Below are 18,852 nucleotides of genomic sequence, written 5' to 3' on the forward strand. Positions count from 1 at the left end.
GGGGCGTGGGGGGTTCGGACCCCCCCCTACAAGACTTTTTACCACCGAAAAACTGATTTTCTCTTTGTGAAATAAAGTTTTTTGGCTAAGTTCCGCCAGCCTGTGAGAATTTCTTGGGTTAAGCAGGCTGGCGAAACTTATCCAAAAAACTTTATTTCACAAAGAGAAAATCAGTTTTTCGGTGGTAAAAAGTCTTGTAGGGGGGTGGGGTCCGAACCCCCGCCCCAACAAGCAAATGGCAGATTTCCGCTGTAGCAATGTTCGCTGTATATAGAATTAGGTGTTACCTAGGTTTTGGACTCTCACTAAAAGTTTCTGGTGAAAACTTAAAAAATACAATATAAGACACCAGAAGCCAAAAAATTTCAAAAATTTCAAATTTTTTTTCGAAAAATTTTCAAAGTTTTTCAAAGTCCTAAAATGGTCTGAAATGGATTTTGCGCTAGTAAAGAGCACTCAAAAGTGATTTTTGATGACTTGAATAAATTTTTCAGATAATGTGTATTATAAAAGATAGAAAAATTTTCTTGAAATAAATCAATTTTTGTCAACTTGATTATTTTCATACATAAAAGTAACTTTTGTTCATTTATTTATTTCTCTGTTTGAGTATCAGCATGACAACAATTGCGACCATAGATTTGATGAACATTCATGAAATTTATGAACAAATAAAAGTTGACTATCCAGATTATAGTGAACGGTTTGTATACTTTTTGGCAGCATGTCTTTATCTGGACCCAGACATTAACTTGGAAATAGTTCTCAAGTTGAGACCATATGGTGGCCTTATTGGTATAGACAACTCCTCTTTAGACACATACCTTAAATCGTATAAATTCCTTCGATTACATGCAATACTTCATGAGGCTTCGGGGTTTATTGCAGAGCATAGTCAGAAAGGCCCTGGATATTCATACGTTTTACCTTGTCCAATCACAAACGCTTATATTGGTCACATGACAGGCTTACTGTTTTGTCTGTTCGTGAAAACGTTTAAACGAAACTTGTTTAATTTGCTGGAATGTTGACTCCTGAAATTGTCGTTTTAGATTTTGAAGGTTTTCGCCATAAAAAATCCGGTTTTTTAATTAAGGAGTTATCGATTTACTCAAACAACTATTCAGACACAATCTTAGTCCTACCACCAGTTTCATACAAATCACTATCCGCCAGTGAGAGAAAATCTCATCAGTGGGTCAGCAAGTTTTTGCACGGTTTGTCGTGGAATAGTGGCAATTATCCTTACTGGTTTTTATCTCAAATTTTTATTGCAATTAAACTTCGATTTCCTTCAGGAAAGTTTTATGCGAAAGGGAAAGAGAAAACAGAATCACTGCAAACACTTTTACAGAAAGAAGTGATAGATTTGGATACCCTTTTATGCCCTAAAGTGGAGGAAATTGTTACCCCAAATGAACATTTTACTTGTGCTCTACACTCTCTTTACTTGCCTGAGAAACAAAAGAAAAGACATTGTGCTAAAAGAAAAGCACAGTTATATTTCTATTGGTTAACATTGCCCGCCAATGAACCGTCGAGTGGAGAAGGTAGCTCCTTCAGTTCTTCAAGTGAATTTATCTCCAAGTTTGACAGTATGCAGTTGCATAACGAATGATAATCAAATAACTCTATCTTTGGTCAGAAAGGAAAAAATAGAATCACGGGGGCAATCTATTCTGAGGAAACAACAAATTCTTTGCAACATAGCTGAGGTTGAGACACTGAAGAAATATCTTTCACTGCTTGAATACTTTCAAATGTACCATGTCTTTACAAGAGAAAATGAGAAGACTGAAACTAACCCCTTTACCTATTCACAAGTCGCTAGCACCGGTTCAAGTGACCCTGGACGACGAAAGTCTCCCTGATGAAATCAAGCAGGTAGTCAGCAAAGGGAACGTGGAGTCAATTGTCTATTACGCAAAGGATTGTGGTATGCAATCGAACTACAAAGTGACTTACAAGAAAGAAGACAAAGACTCTAGATATACTACATATGAATTTTTTATGGTTGAGAGAGTTACTAACAAAATAATGAGCTAACACAAAATACTGTTGATTTAATTCATTTTTTATCAAAACGTCTTTTAAAATGAGTGATAAAGAAGATCAGATAGATTCCCCTGCTGGAATAGGTTTGAATGATTTAGTTTTCAATGAAGAAAATCAAGAGAGACGCTCATGGAAATTTTGTAACTCTAGACTACCACGATCAGAAGTAGTGTATTTTACTCAAATCGTAATAATACTGTTTCTTATTGGTGTTTCCTTGATCAAACTTGTGTTTTTCCATCTTGATTGTGAAGAGTCAACATTTTGGTTTTCATTGCTTTCATGCACAGTTGGCTACGCGCTTCCTAATCCGAAGCTATGAACAAGATAATTTCAACAAGCGATAGACTATTCATGGCTGTTTGTGGGCCATCATGCTGTGGTAAAACTGAGCTGATATTCCAAATGCTACTGAGAAACACTTTTTACCCAAAATCTATTTACTACTTCTATCAAAATGAGCAACCAAAGTTCAGCTCAATAGAGCGTAACTTGAACATTTTTTTCACAAAGTTTTCTGGATTTGATTTCATTTCACAGCTGGAAAACTGTCTGCTTGTTTTTGACGATTCTTTCGAGGAAATTTTCAATGACAAAGAGTTTTCTAAACTCGCAACTGCTGGACGTCATAAAAATATTAGTGTCATTTACGTTAAGCATAACTTATTCCAACAGAGTAAATGGTCAAGAACAATTGATCTCAACACAACCCACATCATTTTGTTCAAATCACCTAGAGACATACAGCAGATCACCTATATTGGCAAACAGTTAAACAACACAAGTTTTTTAAAAGAAAGCTACGAATTAGCAACAAAATTACCTTTGGACACTTACTCATTGACTTGGATCCAAAAACTTCAGACTCCTTGCGTTATTGTTCAAATATTGTACAACCAGGTCCAACAATTTTTTATCTACCTTCCTGCAAAGCGGTCATAACTAATTTAACAGATGAGAGAAAGAGTTATGTATGCTAAAGCAAATGCTTGAGCTGTCTGATAGTAATTTCAGAAAGTTCCTCAAAGAAGCACCAAATAGTTTTATAAATTTTCTGTGTGAGTGTTTGCTCAATGTAATCAATGGCAATGTTCCAGTCAACAAACAGTTACTAAAAAATCAAGAGGACGCATTTCAGCAGTTATTATCAAAAGAAACAAGTCTGAAGAAAAAGCGATTTATTTTGACGAAAAAATCACAACTTATCAAGGCAATAGCATTCTCGTGCTATCTTTACTTAAAAGTCAAATAATGCATGCAGACGAATTTGTTTTGATTCCCAAGAGGATGTTCATATCTAAAAACCCAACCAAGGAAGAAATTTTTGATAATCCAATATATCAACAAAAAGCCACTCAGTTATCGCTCCTACAAAGATCTAACCCAAACTTTGAGCAGAGCAGTGGAAAAAAAGATGCTGACACAAGCACTGATAGACTGATCACGAGAACAAGAAGTATCGGTGATGGAACAAGTGATCCAGATGATGTAAAATCAGAATCAGTTGTTAGTGATGACAGTGAAATCGAACCTGTAGTGAAAAAACGGAAAGATTCAGCCTTTGACTCAATAATGCTGGAACTAAAACTGATGGATGAAAATAAAACAAAAAGAGCTGCAATAATCCTGAAAAAAATTTTGATTCCGATACTGTTTCTATTAGTGAAGAGAATAATGTTCTCCATATTGAAGATGAACCACAAGGAGTGGAGGTGTCAAATTTCTTGTACAATTTACAACAACCTACCAAAAAAATTGACGTGCAAAAGTATTCCAAAATATTGAGTGAACTCGATATAGCAGCTCACTTGGTTTACAATACTCATGCAAAAGAAGTTCTCGATGAGTTTTACAGCGAAGAAGAAGAAGAGCAACCGACTCGAAAACAAAAGAAACAACAACAAAAACAACCAAGAGGAAGATCTGAGACAAAAGAAAAAAGTTCAAAGCCAAAAGTTGATGAGAGCAAAAAGAAGACAGACGAAGACACGAGTAGAAAAGACTGGGCTTTCTATAGATGATGTGAAGAAACTTGATAACCTCTATTTAAAAGGACCTACGTCATTTGGAAACGCAAAAAGACTGCAAAATTTGAGTAAATTATCAATGAAAAAAGTAAAAATGTATCTGGAAACGAAAGCATCCTTCACCAAATATCGTTCACGTCGCCTCAGATTTCCAAGGCTTAAAGTAATTGTTAACGACCTAAATGAGATCTGGTCCGCATTTGTTGATAAACTTGCAAAGTACAACAGTGGAGTAAAATACCTTTTTGTTGCAGTTGACTGTCTCTCAAGATATCTCAGAGTTGAACCACTAAAAACAAAATATGCTACAGAAACTGCAGAGGCTTTCAAAAAGATGATCAAACATAAGCAACCTAAAAAAGTTTGGGTCGATGATGGCACAGAGTTCCTCGGTGCTTTCAAAGCCCTCTGCAACAAACGCGGAATTCATTTATACAGTACGTTCAGTGAGAAAAAGTCTGCTTTTGCTGAAAGAAATATACGTTCCCTCAAGAATATAATATACAGATACTTAGAAGAAAAGTGGACCTATACATATCTAGATAAACTGGATTCATTTGTTAAAACTATCAATTCTAGAGTTAATCGAACAATCAAACTTGCTCCAAACAAAGTCACGAAAAAAGACGTTCCGCAACTGGTATCGTTGATTGCGAATACAACATATTCTCAAAAACCAAATTTTTTTGTTGGTGATCTTGTACGAATACTGAAAAAAGAGGAGACGTTTGGAAAGGGCTATAAACAGTCATTTACAGACGAGGTTTTTGAAATTTCGTCTATCCCAACATTGAACCCTCCAACGTATTCTCTTATCGATACCGATAAGGAAATTATTCAGGGTAAATTCTATCAACCCGAACTCCAATTAGTTCGAGAGTCACCTTTGCAAAATGGCAAGTAAACGTTTTGAAGATGAATTTACGGTACATGTAATCTCCTCCGCTTCGATGGAGATCTTCGATCAAAACACATTGGCTTCATTCAGGAATTTTTTCAATGATGAAATACAACTGTCGGGAGACTGGAGAGTAGCTTTGAGTGAAATTATTTTTCCAACAAAAATAGAACACATCACAAACGGAGTCCTAATTTCCTACAGTTTGAGTGGTTTAGAAGATCACCAACGGAATAGCTCTGGAGCCAATGTCATATCACGTCCATACAACGGTGAGCGATTAGATTTCATGCCAGGAACTTTTGATACTGTGCCACAGTTGTTAGCTACCATTAAAAGAACTGTTGGTTTACCAAATTTTTCTTTCAGAGAAATTAAAAGTTCCGGTAAATTTGAAATTGTCTTTGGAAAATACGAGGGAAATACGTTTCCAAGCGATGAAATTCCTAGCATTATTGGTTTCAAGGGTGCCCCTGATGGACGAGGAACACACATTGGGTACAAAATGGACACAACTGCAAATAAACTGATGAAAAAAGATGATACCAAGGCTTTTATGGGTGACTTTCCAGCTGATCTGTGCGCCGGGAAACATTTGACATTCATTTATACAAACATTATTGAGTATCAATATGTGGGCGATGCAAAAGCACCTTTATTACGAGTCATTGATTCAAAACAACGGTTGAAAAACGGTAGCGTCTGCGAGCTTGAACCAACACACAGAATAGTTTTTTCGAATTTGGACTTCAAAAAACTTCTTTCAAATACGATTCAGTCAATTTCTATAGAACTACGAACCGAAACAGGTCAATTAGTCCCCTTTTCAGGGACTGGTAAAGTTATTCTGACGTTACAGTTCAAAAAATTTGGTGAGTAAAAGCAATGGATTCATACTACACCAATCAAGCATCTGCATTGCCTTATTTTTCGGGACACTATAGGCAAAGAGGTAGCGGCTTTGGAGCTTTAGCAAGTGGTATCGGAAGAATCGCTCTACCTATTGCAAGAAAATTTATTTTACCAGCAGCAAAACGTGTTGGAAAAGAACTTCTGTTACAAAGCGTACCAGAGTTAATGGACGTTGTCAGCAAAAAAAATCTCCAAAACAAGCGCTGAAAAACACGATATCGAAAACAGTCAAAAAACAAACAGGAGGCTCATTGGCACTGCGAATGAGACAAAGGCGATTTAATCCTAGACGATCTAAACGTTCAGGTTCAAAAAAAGCGAGAAAAGGTAGCAAAAAAAGAAAGGTGATCATTTCAAAACACAAACACCCAAAAAGAAGTCGGTCGGATTTCTTTGCCAAAGTTAAAGATGATCAGTAATATGTTACCAACAGAGGCAACACATAGTTCCTTGGATTTATTCGAAAAACCAGCGCTTCTTGTAATTTTGATGGAAGCTTTTGTCAAAAAGTAGGGCCAGTTTACAGTCCTAACGGACCCATGCTTGAGTTTGAGGTTGATGGAGACAGAAATAATTTTATTGATCTGCAAAAAATGTTCCTGGAAATCAAATGCAAGATAGTTCAGGCTTCTGAAGCTGATTTAAAATATGATGCTGGTGCTGCAGCAGATGTAACCAAAACAGACGCTCCTTACTTTTGTAATAATGTTTTACATTCACTCTTTTCTGACTGTACAGTATCTGCCAACGGACTGAAAATTTCAAATGCAAATGGAAATTATGCTCACAAAAGTTTTATTGAAACCGAATTTTCTCACAACAAAGACGCAAAGGCTACTTGGTTGGCTTGCCAAGGTTATTCGTATGAGGATAATCCTGGAGCGATAGCAACAGCTGAAGTTAACAGACGAAAAGCTTTGGTTAGACAATCTGCTGAATGTACTTTTTATGGAAAAGTGGCAGTAGATTTTTTTACATGTGATCGACATCTTTTGAGTGGAGTCACATTGCGAATTTCCTTTCGAAGATCAATAGATGATTTTGTTGTAATATCTGACGATGCTGGAAAATCATACAAAGTGAAAATTATAGAAGCTAATTTGTATGTGAGAAAAATGACATTGAACGACGACGTCGTTTCTGCCATTGAAAAAACTTTGCTTACAAGCCCAGCGTCCTATCCTTACTTGGAAACTATAACAAAAACATTTTTGGCTTCTACTGGTTTGCAAAGTTGGAAACAAGAAGATGTTTTTAGCAGGGAGCCTATTCGACGTCTTGCCATTTGTCTTAACACAAATGAAGCTTTCTTAGGAAGCAAACAACTCAATCCTTTTCACTTTCGTAAATTTAATCTGGAGCAGATATGTATTTATCGAAATGGACTCCCCGTTGCAGACAGCCCCATAAATACAGCTGACGTAAAACGCTTGTACTTCAACACAATGTCAGATTTAGCCTATATTGACAACGGGCATGGAATAAGTTTGTCTGAATACCCTAACCATTTTATTATGGTTTTTGATCTCACCAGCACTCAGCAGGCGTCACACGATTTTATTCACCCCGAACTCACCAATTGTTCAATATCAATTGAACTTAAGTTTTCAGCGGCCTTACCAAGCAACATTGAAATTTTTATAATTGGTGAAAAAGCTAGCACAATTTTCATTGACTCTGCTCGGAGAGTCTCAAAAAATCATATTCTCACAAACTGATGGATGAAGAAGAAATAAACAACCTCGTTCAACGATGTAAACTGTTAAAGCATAAATTTTATGGTGTATTTGCTGCTGATAATTTTCCGTTTAACCTATCTCAGAACAGCTTCATTATAGTGAATGTATCAACTTCTCAAACAATTGGAACACATTGGACACTTATTTGTCGGAAAAATGGAAAATATATTTTTGCAGATCCACTGGGACAAAATCTAACTTCATATAAACATTTACACAATAGACTTGCTTCTTCTGCTGGTAATATTCAAACTGTGTTTGAATTGCTAAGAAACCAACCAATTCAAAAACCAAACTCAATATTGTGTGGCTTATTTTGCATTTATATTGCTCATTACCTTTTTGATGAGAAAGAATTTGAAAAGATGAGTGATGTTGATTTGATACGTTTCGCGCTTCATATGATGCTCTATAACTTTTGTATTGAAATAAATTTTTTTTTCAAAACTTTATTTTATCTTCATAAACTAAGCGAACACACAAAACATCATTTTCAATATCCAACTTTCCATAACCACTCACAAAGATATCCATCATTTGACAGAAAGCACCAGAATGAGGACCATGCAAAATTTTCTCAAATCTCTTAAGAGTTTCAGTAGACAATCGGTCAGTTTGCAACTGTTGGTTTGATTTTTTCTCAATACTATTTTCTAGAGTTTTGAAAGCAGTACTTCCAACTGCCCGCTGAATTTTGCAGCCAACGCCATTGACCAAATTGGGTAAACGTTTTTGAATGTTTGTAGTGTCTCCCTTCGTCTGTAACGTTAGACCATTGTATTCCACAGCTAGCTTCAATTTTTCGAAAACCGTACCGATTGTCTCCAAGTCCTTGCCATTCGAGAATAAACAATTGAAAGTTGTATATAAGCATGGAACAGAATAAAGTTTAGTTTATTTAAAAAAATCTGTAGCAAAATCGGAAACATCAAACAAAACATGATAATGATTAGCAAGTAAAACTCCACAAAAAAGGCTATCAGTGTGCATGCATATGGCTGAAACTTTAGCAAACGTTGATTTTGGTTTCTCTTCAGTGATAAAAAACCTGAAATTTTTTTGAAATTGCTTGAAGTAACCAGGCGAACGTTCATACATAGCTTCTACCATTTTCAATCGAGCTCTTTAAATTATTCAGAGAATTCGTGTTCGTCGTCTTTTTGTTTTAATTTAGGTTTCTTTGCAGAGGGAGCTTTCAGAGTAGAATCGTTTTCAGTGTTGTCGTTAGCAGCAGAACGAATTTTTCCGTTCTTTTTCGATAACTTTTCAAACTCTTCTAAAGTCAGTGTTATTCTCTGTTGAAATTCAAACTCTTGACCAACTTTTTTAAACAACTTTAGGAAGATATAGGTTCCTGTTTTGTCATAAGTTTTCACTGTTGCTCGGATCAAACGTTTTTCACTTTTGGAAACGTCAAAATGAGCGTCTCCAAACTCAGCGTCTCTCTCCGCTGTAAAAAGCATTTTGTGTTTCTTATTCAATATAATCAACTAACTGTTTTGCTTCAAGAAAAACCGTGTCAATGATTTCGTTCACTAAAATTCAACAAACTACACGCAGACGCTAAAAATAGAATTGGTTAACTGATAAGAAATATGATCTATTCAGTTAACAGTATTTGTACGTTAGTCCTGTAGGCAAACACATAAATGTCTTTATCTTATGTATGCATACAAATTCCCATGGTACTAGAGCCTGCCTAAACTTCGGGGGGGGGGGGGGTGGTCTTGTCTGGAAACAATACAACTTTAATGTTTGGTTTAACAGATAAAACCAAAATGAAGAGTACATGTATGACCTTAGGTGTGTCAAGAGACTAACTTGATCATAAAAGTGAACCCAACACGTGTACCAAAACTTGACGCTTTAACGACATTGAACAACCTTCATACTTGTTGAAATTCTCATTCTATATTCAAGTTCATGCTTGTAATACTGTAAACAAGTGTCTTTTTAAAATAACTGTACCTCAATTCATTTTTGATTCAACATAACTAGTATTTGCTTCAAGGAAACATTATCTTTTTCAAAATTTTCGTCATTGTTGTTTAACTTCAATTATAACTTAACAGTTCATCTGAATTTTCAAGAGCAATTGCAATGTCTTACCATATTTTGTCAGAAAGCGATTTGTCATGTGAACGCACAATTATCTATCAAACTGTACATGAAAATTTCGTAGTAATTGTACAACAAAAACGATCTCATGAAAAAGAAGAGTGGATAACTCACGATCATTGCATGCTTCCAAAAATATTCATCAATTTTATTGCTCAGTTACCTGACAAACCCGAAACTACTGGTAGTGGATTCATTACATCAGGGGGAGTTGTACCACCAACATCACTTTTGCACCCTCCGGAACAATATGATATATCGAACTTACCAATGGGAACCAAAAAATTAATATACAAATACGATTGCGACTGTGTACCATTCTATGAGAACCAGCTCGGTGTTTTGCAAGCATGCGACAACCTAGCGGATCTTTGGGGGCTTCCAAAATCTCCTGAGTCTCCAACAAATCCGTCACCATTTTGCACGCCTACTGCGGACCCCAGTCCAACACTCAGCCCAGATAGCTCAGAGCAGAGTCCTTCACTTTTTTCGAATCTAAAAAGCAACAACTTATGGATAAACTTTGACAGTCCTGCAGACACAAACGATGTGTTGAAAAACCTTTCTGGAGACAACTTTGAGACTCCCACAAGTTACAATGGAATTGAAGAACAAGAAGATACCCCTACCAAAAACTTCTCTTTAACTCCCGAAAACACTGAAAACCCCTCAGTTGTCAATGCTCCGAAAAAGAGAAAAATTTCAGCAATGCGAGAACTCTTTGACAAATCTAAATAACATTTTATTGAAGTGAATATAAAATTGGTGTAAACACAGTCCTTTTAACAGTGCTCTTTATCTTCCGCTGCATGTTTCTAACACTGGAATTTCTAAAATTGATTTCACTTCTTTATAATTTATATGTTTTTTAGATAGCCTTTCCGACTAAGAAGACATAGAAAAAGAAACAAAAAAAAAATTTTTCTTTAGAAGCACGGACAAGTTTTGTACCACTTTTTAGAGGTGAGCATTATATTGGGGGGAACCCTGCTTAAAAATTAAAACAAAAAATCACATTACATTTTTCTCTATGTCTAATAAAGCTAAAATTCAAGGAATTTTTCTGAAAAGAAAAATTGTGTTTAGAACTGAGAAAAAACCGACTTCGTAAAAATTTTTCCTTAACCATCTGAAATTGTTAAGCATACAATGGAAGCAGTTGAACCATATATAAGCATTCAGCGAGAAAACACGAAGCCATCGCTAAAACGTTTTTAAAAAATCAAAAAATTTTGAACAAAAATTCCAAAAAAAAATTATTTAAGCAGATTTTTGTCGTAAACTCCAAAACTTGATTAACGATTTTTGATTCTTTAGCCTGAATTGAAGGAAAAATGTGCTGCAAGCGCGAATAAGCTTCTTTTAGGATTCAACAGAATTGTTTTTCTTAACAAAATTTTAATTTTCAAAATTTTTACATGTATTCCTATATTTACAAAAATTCTTGATTTCGGAAGTTTTAATAAAATTTTCTAAACTTTTTTAAGCGTAATTTGAAAGCCGTTGAAATGAATGGTAGGAGTCATCCGGAAAACAGAAGTATTCTTTTTATATTTTTCAAGAATTCTCAATTTTTTTCTGAAAAATTTAGAAAAAAACCAAAATTTCATGATATTTTTGCAGTTTACTCAAAAACTGTATATACGATTTTTGATTTTGTACCCTATATCAAAAGCAGATTGTGTACCAATTGCAAGAAAAGCCTTTTCTAAAATCCATAGCAAAAATTTTTTCTTAATAAATTTCTGATTTTAATGTTTTTACATGTACTCTTGATTTTGTCAATATTTCAATTAAAAATTGCTTCTTTTATTATAATCTGAAAAAAGTGGTTTGTTTTTCTTCTTTAGCTTAGTCTCCAACTGAAGGGGGGGGGGGGTGAAACTATGTTGACATGGTGAGCGGAGAAAGTGTAAGCCATTCTTGTTTATCACTACTGTGAGAAGTAGAGGAGTGATAGGATTAATTTCCAGCTTATTCTGTTGACGAATTCTCTTTAAACAAAATCGCCGTAACTAGTCAAACCATTTGTGGCGTGTAGCTCTTTCAATTTGGACATTTTCAAGTTACTACCAAAACGTACAATTTTGAACAGTATAGCAAAAGTTTGCTCAGATACTATAGGAAAGGAAATATAAATGGAAAGGATCAAACTGAAACTCTGATAAACTTTGACATTCAGTTTTGCAGATCTAAACCTTTGCTATCAGTGGGGTCACTAGGTGTGTTTGACATTCGCAGGCATATAGTATTGAGAGGGAAATAATTTAACCCTTTTAAATTGTAAGTGCCTGTATTCAGAATACCACAAGGTTAATAGTTATTTCCCCAAAACATTTCGTACATAGTAAGTTAAAGCAGACAAATACCAACACACACCCCACCGCTGACAATAAAGTTTTGTTCAGACTTGAACAAATTTACCATTTATAAAGCTTTAACCAACTTTATGCAAAAGTTGTTATAATTCTTCCTTGAAATCAGATTTCTCACTTTTGTGTTTACAAAGTGCTTACGATTTCTTCCAACGTTACAGAAACTTTGCCTACAGTTTTTTCTTCAGCTTCCTGATTTTTTAAATCTTCAACTTGAATTTTATACTTTTGTATCAGTATTTTGTACTTTTGTTACTTATATAATTCAGTTTGTTAAAATCGTCAGAATGGTTGTGCAATGCACAGAGTGTTCTTCGCAACTTAGCGATAGACGAGCGCTCAATAAACATCTTCAGAGAAAGCACAATATTTATCCCAAAGTACCTACTTTTGGTTGCTTCCAATGCTCACAAGAGGAAAAAAAGTTTACCGTCCTTGCGTAAACATTCTCTTCTAACGCACCAACAGCCCATTTTGAAAATTTGTTATACTTGTCGAATTGGATTTCAATCGAAGTTGGAATATGCAAACCATGTAAGTAACCAGCATGGACTTCCCATCTACGACATGGATCTTAATGAAATACACAATTCTGCACCTACTCTCTCCTCAATCAATGGGGGAGTCAACTACTACGAGTTCGAGCCTCAATCAAATGACATAGACATTATGGAGTACCTGTACAGGAAACGGGACGAAGTAACTGATATAGTGAGAAAACATACTAATCACTATCCACAAAAGTTACAACTTACTGTTGAGATGACACTTCAAAAGCCATCAGATAATGAACCGGAAAGAGTCAGTGTTTATTTCAACACTAGTACGGTGGTTGTGTACTACGAGGGAATTTCGGATGAAACCTATGAAAATTTGGTTGATAACATAGTCTCAAAACTGGTTACTTTCTCCAGTTATGGAAGTGGTTGGCAGTTGATGCAAATTGACAAAGTTACTTTGAAACTTGTTCGCTATGCACCAGTTCGAGGTAGAAGTTTCATTCCTTTTCCTGAAGGGCATCCTTTAAGACGTGACTCGAACTTGCTAAAAATACACAACGCAAATGATGACAAATGCTTTCTTTACTGCTATACCGCTGGATACCACCTTGTATACAAGAAAGAAACTCTCGAACCTCCTGGGCCATGTTTCAAACAACGGACGAATGTTCTGACTTATAGCAGTGAGAACCCAAGTGCTAAACAACCTTTGGGTGATTTCGACATGCCAATGAGTCTATTGGACATACCCAGATTCGAAGTGCAAGTCAACGTATTCAGGTAATAGTCATTTATTAATCTACTAAAAACTTTTTACAAAAACAAAAACAAAAACAGAAAACAACTCACATTACCATGACATCACCAAAGTTTGAATATAAAAAAAACAGAAAAACTTAACAAGGAGTAGGTAATATAGGTTCTGAAAAAATGAGGGGTTGTTTTTTTTGTATTTCAGGTACAACTCAAATCAATTGCTACCATTACGGGTTTCGAGCGGTAAAACGTTTCCATTTGTGTTGGACTTACTACTGCTTAGCGATGGGCAAACATACCACTACGTTCTCATTCTTAATTTGCTCAAACTCGTCGCCAAAATAAATGGAAAAGAGCACCGCGATCGAAATCATTTATGCCGGAATTGTCTTCTTATCTGTTTATCAGCAGAGTTACTTAAAACTCATCAAACAACCTGCCTCGAAACAGATTCTGTTCAAATAACTATGCCTGAGCCCTCAAAGAACAAACTTAAATTTGAAAACTACACAGCCAGATCGTTTTCACCTTTCGTGATATACTTAGATCTGGAGTCGTTAATAGTTCCAATCTCTACAGCAAAAAATAATCCAAGCATATCCGGAACTGTCGCCATAGAAAAACATGAACCTTGTAGCTATTGCCTGTTAGTTATTGAACGGGAAAACCCTGAACCAGTTCACTTTGATATTTACACTGGTCCCGATTGTATGACACGGTTATTAACGAAACTGGAAAAACTAGCACGTTTTTTCTATTATCAGAAAAGGAAGTTTCCAGATTTCATTGGTTCAGCTCCACCCAAAAAAGACTTCCCGTGCTGCTGGATTTGCAATGTTGCTTTTGAAAGTGATACTGAAAAAGTCTTGGACCACTGTCATTCTACAGGAAAGTTCTTTGGATATGCTCATAACGAGTGTAACCTGAAACGTAGAACCATCAGTTACACTCCAATCATTGCACACAATATGATGAACTACGACCTGCATCACATTGTCAAGGCAATCCACACAGCGTCGCGAACTACAAAATTTGATGTCATAGCCACAAACGACGAGAAGTTCATTGCGTTAAACTTCGGCATATTCATGGAAAAGAGAAAGCGGAAAAGAGGTGAAGTCACTGTCCATGAATATTTACGTTTCATTGACAGCTTCAAATTTATGCCGTGTAGTCTTGAAAAACTTGTTGAAACACTTCCCGAAAACAAATTCTCACTCCTCGACAGTTTCTGTCGTGGATATACAGAAGATCAGAGAGCGCTCCTGAAAAAAAGGGAAATTTCCCATATTCTTATGTTGACTCTTTTAACAAGCTCAACGATGCATCGCTTCCCAGTTTAGATAAATGGAAAAACAGTCTGAAAGAAAACAAAGTTGAAATAACACAACATGATCTTGACCAGTTGAAAAAAGTGTTTAGTGAGTTCAACTGCGAAAACTTGAAGGGATTCCTTGAATTGCACCTTACCGGAGATGTTCTTCAACTAGCCTGCTGGTTTGAAGAGCTACGATCAGTATGCTACAACACATATGGTCTCGATTGTGCACAGTTTTACACTGCATCGAACCTATCAGGAAGCGCTTGCTTGAAAGTGTGCAATCACGAACTGGAGCTTTTAACTGACAGAAACATACTAGATATGACAGAACGCATGATTCGCGGTGGATTAGCCTCAGTATTCAGTTCTCGGCTTGAAGTGGCAAACAACCCTCAAGTGTCACATTTCAAAGCGTCAGAAGATGTTTCGTCGATCATATACATCGACGCAAACAATCTATACGGAGGTATTATGCTTCATTACCCCCTACCGCTCAAGAACTTTGAGCAAGTTGAAAGTGTCACCTTAGCCGATATAATGGAAGCAGATGACGAGGGGGAAATTGGGTACATTCTGGAAGTTGACTTAGAGTACCCTGAAGATCTTCATGACAAGCACAGTGATTTTCCCCTCATATCAAATAAGGAAAGCATAGACCCCATCGAACTTGGTTCCATTCAGACCGAAATACGGAACACTCTAAAACTACCAGCACCACAGAATAGCAAACTGCGACAGACTTTCCACCCGAAACAAAACTATGTTGTGCATTACCGCAATCTGAAATTCTTCGTTCACAATGGCATAAAAGTTACAAAAATACATCAAGTTGTCAAGTTTCATCAATCAAAGTGGCTTTCGAAATACATTCAGTTGAACACCCAGAAGCGACAGGAGGCATCCTCCAAATTTGATCAGGACTTTTATAAATTGATGTCAAACTCAACATTTGGAAAGCTATGTGAAAGTTTGAGAAACAGAGTGACAGTAACTTTTGTTAGAACAGAGGAAGAACTCTTGAAGACTACCTCAGATGGTAACATATCTTCAATCAAAATAATTGACGAAGGCCTCTCTCTGATCACCAAAAAGAAACAATCAATTTTGTGGAATAAGCCAACTATTGTGGGGGCTAGCATCCTCGAGCTATCAAAACTGTTCATGCTTAATTTTCATTACAACGTAATGAAGAAAGAAACACAATGCCAACTGCTTTACTCTGACACTGATTCTTTTGTGTACAAAATAAAAACAGGTGATTTTTTTACATGATCTGGAAGTCAATTCGACCCTGAGAGCACATTTCGATTTTTCCAATTTTCCCAAGGATCACAAGTTGTTTGATCGATCGAACGAAAAGCAGGTGTTAAAATTCAAGGATGAGCTAGCCGGAACCCCCATCGAATAGTTTTGTGCATTAAAACCAAAGTTGTATTCAATAGTTGCCGGTGAGCAGAACAAGATGTCTGCCAAAGGAACAAAGAAATTTGCCCAGTTGAAGCTCAACCTTGAAATGTTCAAACAAACTCTTCAAACAGGCAAACTAGTTCCGCTAGAAAATGTAAAATTCACCTCAGAAAGACATCAGATACAAACGGTTTGTGTAAATAAAATAGCACTCAGCGCATACGATGACAAAAGTTATATAATGGAAGACAAAAAGACGACATTACCATTCGGACACTATTCACTGACGGATGAGTTCGTTTCAAAACAGATATGTAACGAAACAGAGTGGGGTATTGAATCAAATGATAGTGAAGAATCAGTAAGTGTCTTTGACCTACCAGAGGGAGGGGAAGCTTCGGGTTGGGAGACCCCTGATCCTGGTTTCCATCAACCCTTACAAACAGACGAAGAATTAAACGACGTCATTGACTTCAGTGCCTTATCTGATGTTAGTGATGAAAGTGACCAGGAGACTCCAAACCCATTTATTCTAGCAGAAGCTGAAGAAAGTTTTGACACATCAACTAGCAGTGATAACCTAACTTTGGCAAACTACCGAAAATCGAAAGTGAAAAGAAAAGAAAAAAGTATTCTGTCTACTGAAAGAGATTTCAGTGGTGATCACTCAAATTCAGATTTGTCGGAGGGTGAACAGAATAACCAAGAAGTTGACACTGGATCACCAATTATTTCAATCAAACGTACTCGTGTACACATTGATGATTCTGATGACAATTGAAACAACTTTTTCTTTGTTAATTTTTGATTAGTACATCTATTTCGGAAAGGAAAGTTTAAAAATATACAAAGAATAAAAGTTGATCTGATTTTTTTGAAGAACAAAGAGATATTAGAGAACAACATACCTGATGAACAGTTGAACACCTCGTAATATGATTATGTATTATGGAATGTATGTATTATGGAATGTATTATGGAATGTATTATGGAATGTATTATGGAATGAAAAAGGTGGAATGAAAGATGGAAACGAATAATACGAAAATAAAAACATATAAGACAAAAATAAAAAAGGGAATATCAAAATATAAAAAGGGGATACATAAAATACAAAAAGGGAATACAAAACACAAAAAGGGAATACAAAAATACAAAAGGGGAATACAAAAATAGAAAAGGGGAAATACAAAAATACAAAAGGGAATACAAAATACAAAAGGGAACACAACCATACAAAATAGGAATACAAAAATAAAAAAGCAATACAAAAGAGGGAATACAAAAATGAAAAAAAGAACACAAAAGAGGGAATACAAAAATAAACGGGGAATACAAAGATAAAAAAGAATACAAAAATAAAGTAATGAAAATAAAAAATCAGGGGGATGCCCCAGTGTATTTGGAATGTACTGGAGCAATTAAACAGAGGATGAGATCCTCGAGAAGCTCATCTTCCTCTGTCATGACAGATTCTATGTCCGACAAGAAGTCGATGAGCTCCAGGTGCTCATCCTCCCCCCTGGGAACGACATAGACATCGCCATTCGCATTGAGAAGGCGAATGTCTATGCTCTCGGGGTTGTCGACTTCCACCTCAGTAAAGGAAGTTACTTCGATGGAATCGACAGCAAACCCCTTCCACTGGAATGAAACGGAATTGTACAAAATTACATTAAGGTTGGTTCCCATGTTAACAGTGTAGAAATTTCTATGAAATGAGCTTCAAATACCAAGAAAAGGCCTTATTTCTTTCCTCAATGCTTTCACCAACAACAAACTCTTTATAACCAATAAACGCCATGCTAACACCATTCCTATTATACCCCACCAAAACCCACAAGGCATAATTCTTAGTCTTACTCAACAAAATTCCTCCATTAAAGGTTTTGAAATGAAGTTTTTGATCAATTTTTACATCCTTCACAAAATTTTATATAACCGTTTTCATTTAATGTCTGATAATTATTTGAGTGTCATTTCTTGTCACAAACACCTTACAATTAAACCTCCTTATTCCATTCAAAAGTTTGCTGAAATTCTGGTGTGGTTTGGTTGAGGAGATAGAAAGATTTAGCGTACTATTAGGGGCACAACTTAGAGCGCCTATCGTGGACCACCAGTTAGATATGGCGTTATTCCAATTAGCTACCCAGTTCCTTAACAGAGGGCCCAGATTCATTTCCTACTTCAAAAGTGAATTTCAAAACACCATTTACCAGTACACATTTACATAGATAGATAGATAGATAGATAGATAGATAGATAGATAGATAGATAGATAGATAGATAGATAGATAGATAAATAGATAGATAGATAGATAGATAGATAGATAGATAGATAGATAGATAGATAGATAGATAGATAGATAGATAGATAGATAGATAGATAGATAGATAGATAGATAGATAGATAGATAGATAGATAGATAGATAGATAGATAGATAGATAGATAGATAGATAGATAGATAGATAGATAGATAGATAGATAGATAGATAGATAGATAGATAGATAGATAGATAGATAGATAGATAGATAGATAGATAGATAGATAGATAGATAGATAGATAGATAGATAGATTGATAGATAGATAGATAGATAGATAGATAGATAGATAGATAGATAGATAGATAGATAGATAGATAGATAGATAGATAGATAGATAGATAGATAGATAGATAGATAGATAGATAGATAGATAGATAGATAGATAGATAGATAGATAGATAGATAGATAGATA

The 18,852-nt window shown here is 35.7% G+C and overlaps 1 protein-coding gene across 1 annotated transcript; it reads left to right on the plus strand.

Annotated features, from left to right (window-relative positions):
• Window positions 1-12,691: 12,691 nt before the first annotated feature.
• LOC142358129 (uncharacterized) lies at window positions 12,692-16,889 on the plus strand. Its single transcript, XM_075409592.1, has 4 exons — window positions 12,692-13,404; window positions 13,583-14,498; window positions 14,696-15,956; window positions 16,144-16,889. Exons 1-4 carry the CDS (start codon window positions 12,692-12,694, stop codon window positions 16,887-16,889), a joined length of 3,636 nt encoding a protein of 1,211 aa, XP_075265707.1.
• Window positions 16,890-18,852: the final 1,963 nt, after the last annotated feature.

This window comes from Convolutriloba macropyga, unplaced genomic scaffold (assembly GCF_964194025.1).
Source record: "Convolutriloba macropyga unplaced genomic scaffold, txConMacr16.3 SCAFFOLD_3636, whole genome shotgun sequence".
NCBI lineage: Eukaryota > Metazoa > Xenacoelomorpha > Acoela > Convolutidae > Convolutriloba > Convolutriloba macropyga.

Coding starts and splice junctions, on each gene's coding strand:
- LOC142358129 (XM_075409592.1), top strand. CDS start 12,692: ATGGATCTTAATGAAATACACAATTCTGCACCTACTCTCTCCTCAATC. Junction 14,499..14,695: donor GAAAGCGGAAAAGAGGTGAA/GTCACTGTCCAT, acceptor TCTTTTAACAAG/CTCAACGATGCATCGCTTCC. Junction 15,957..16,143: donor TGTGTACAAAATAAAAACAG/GTGATTTTTTTA, acceptor TGTATTCAATAG/TTGCCGGTGAGCAGAACAAG.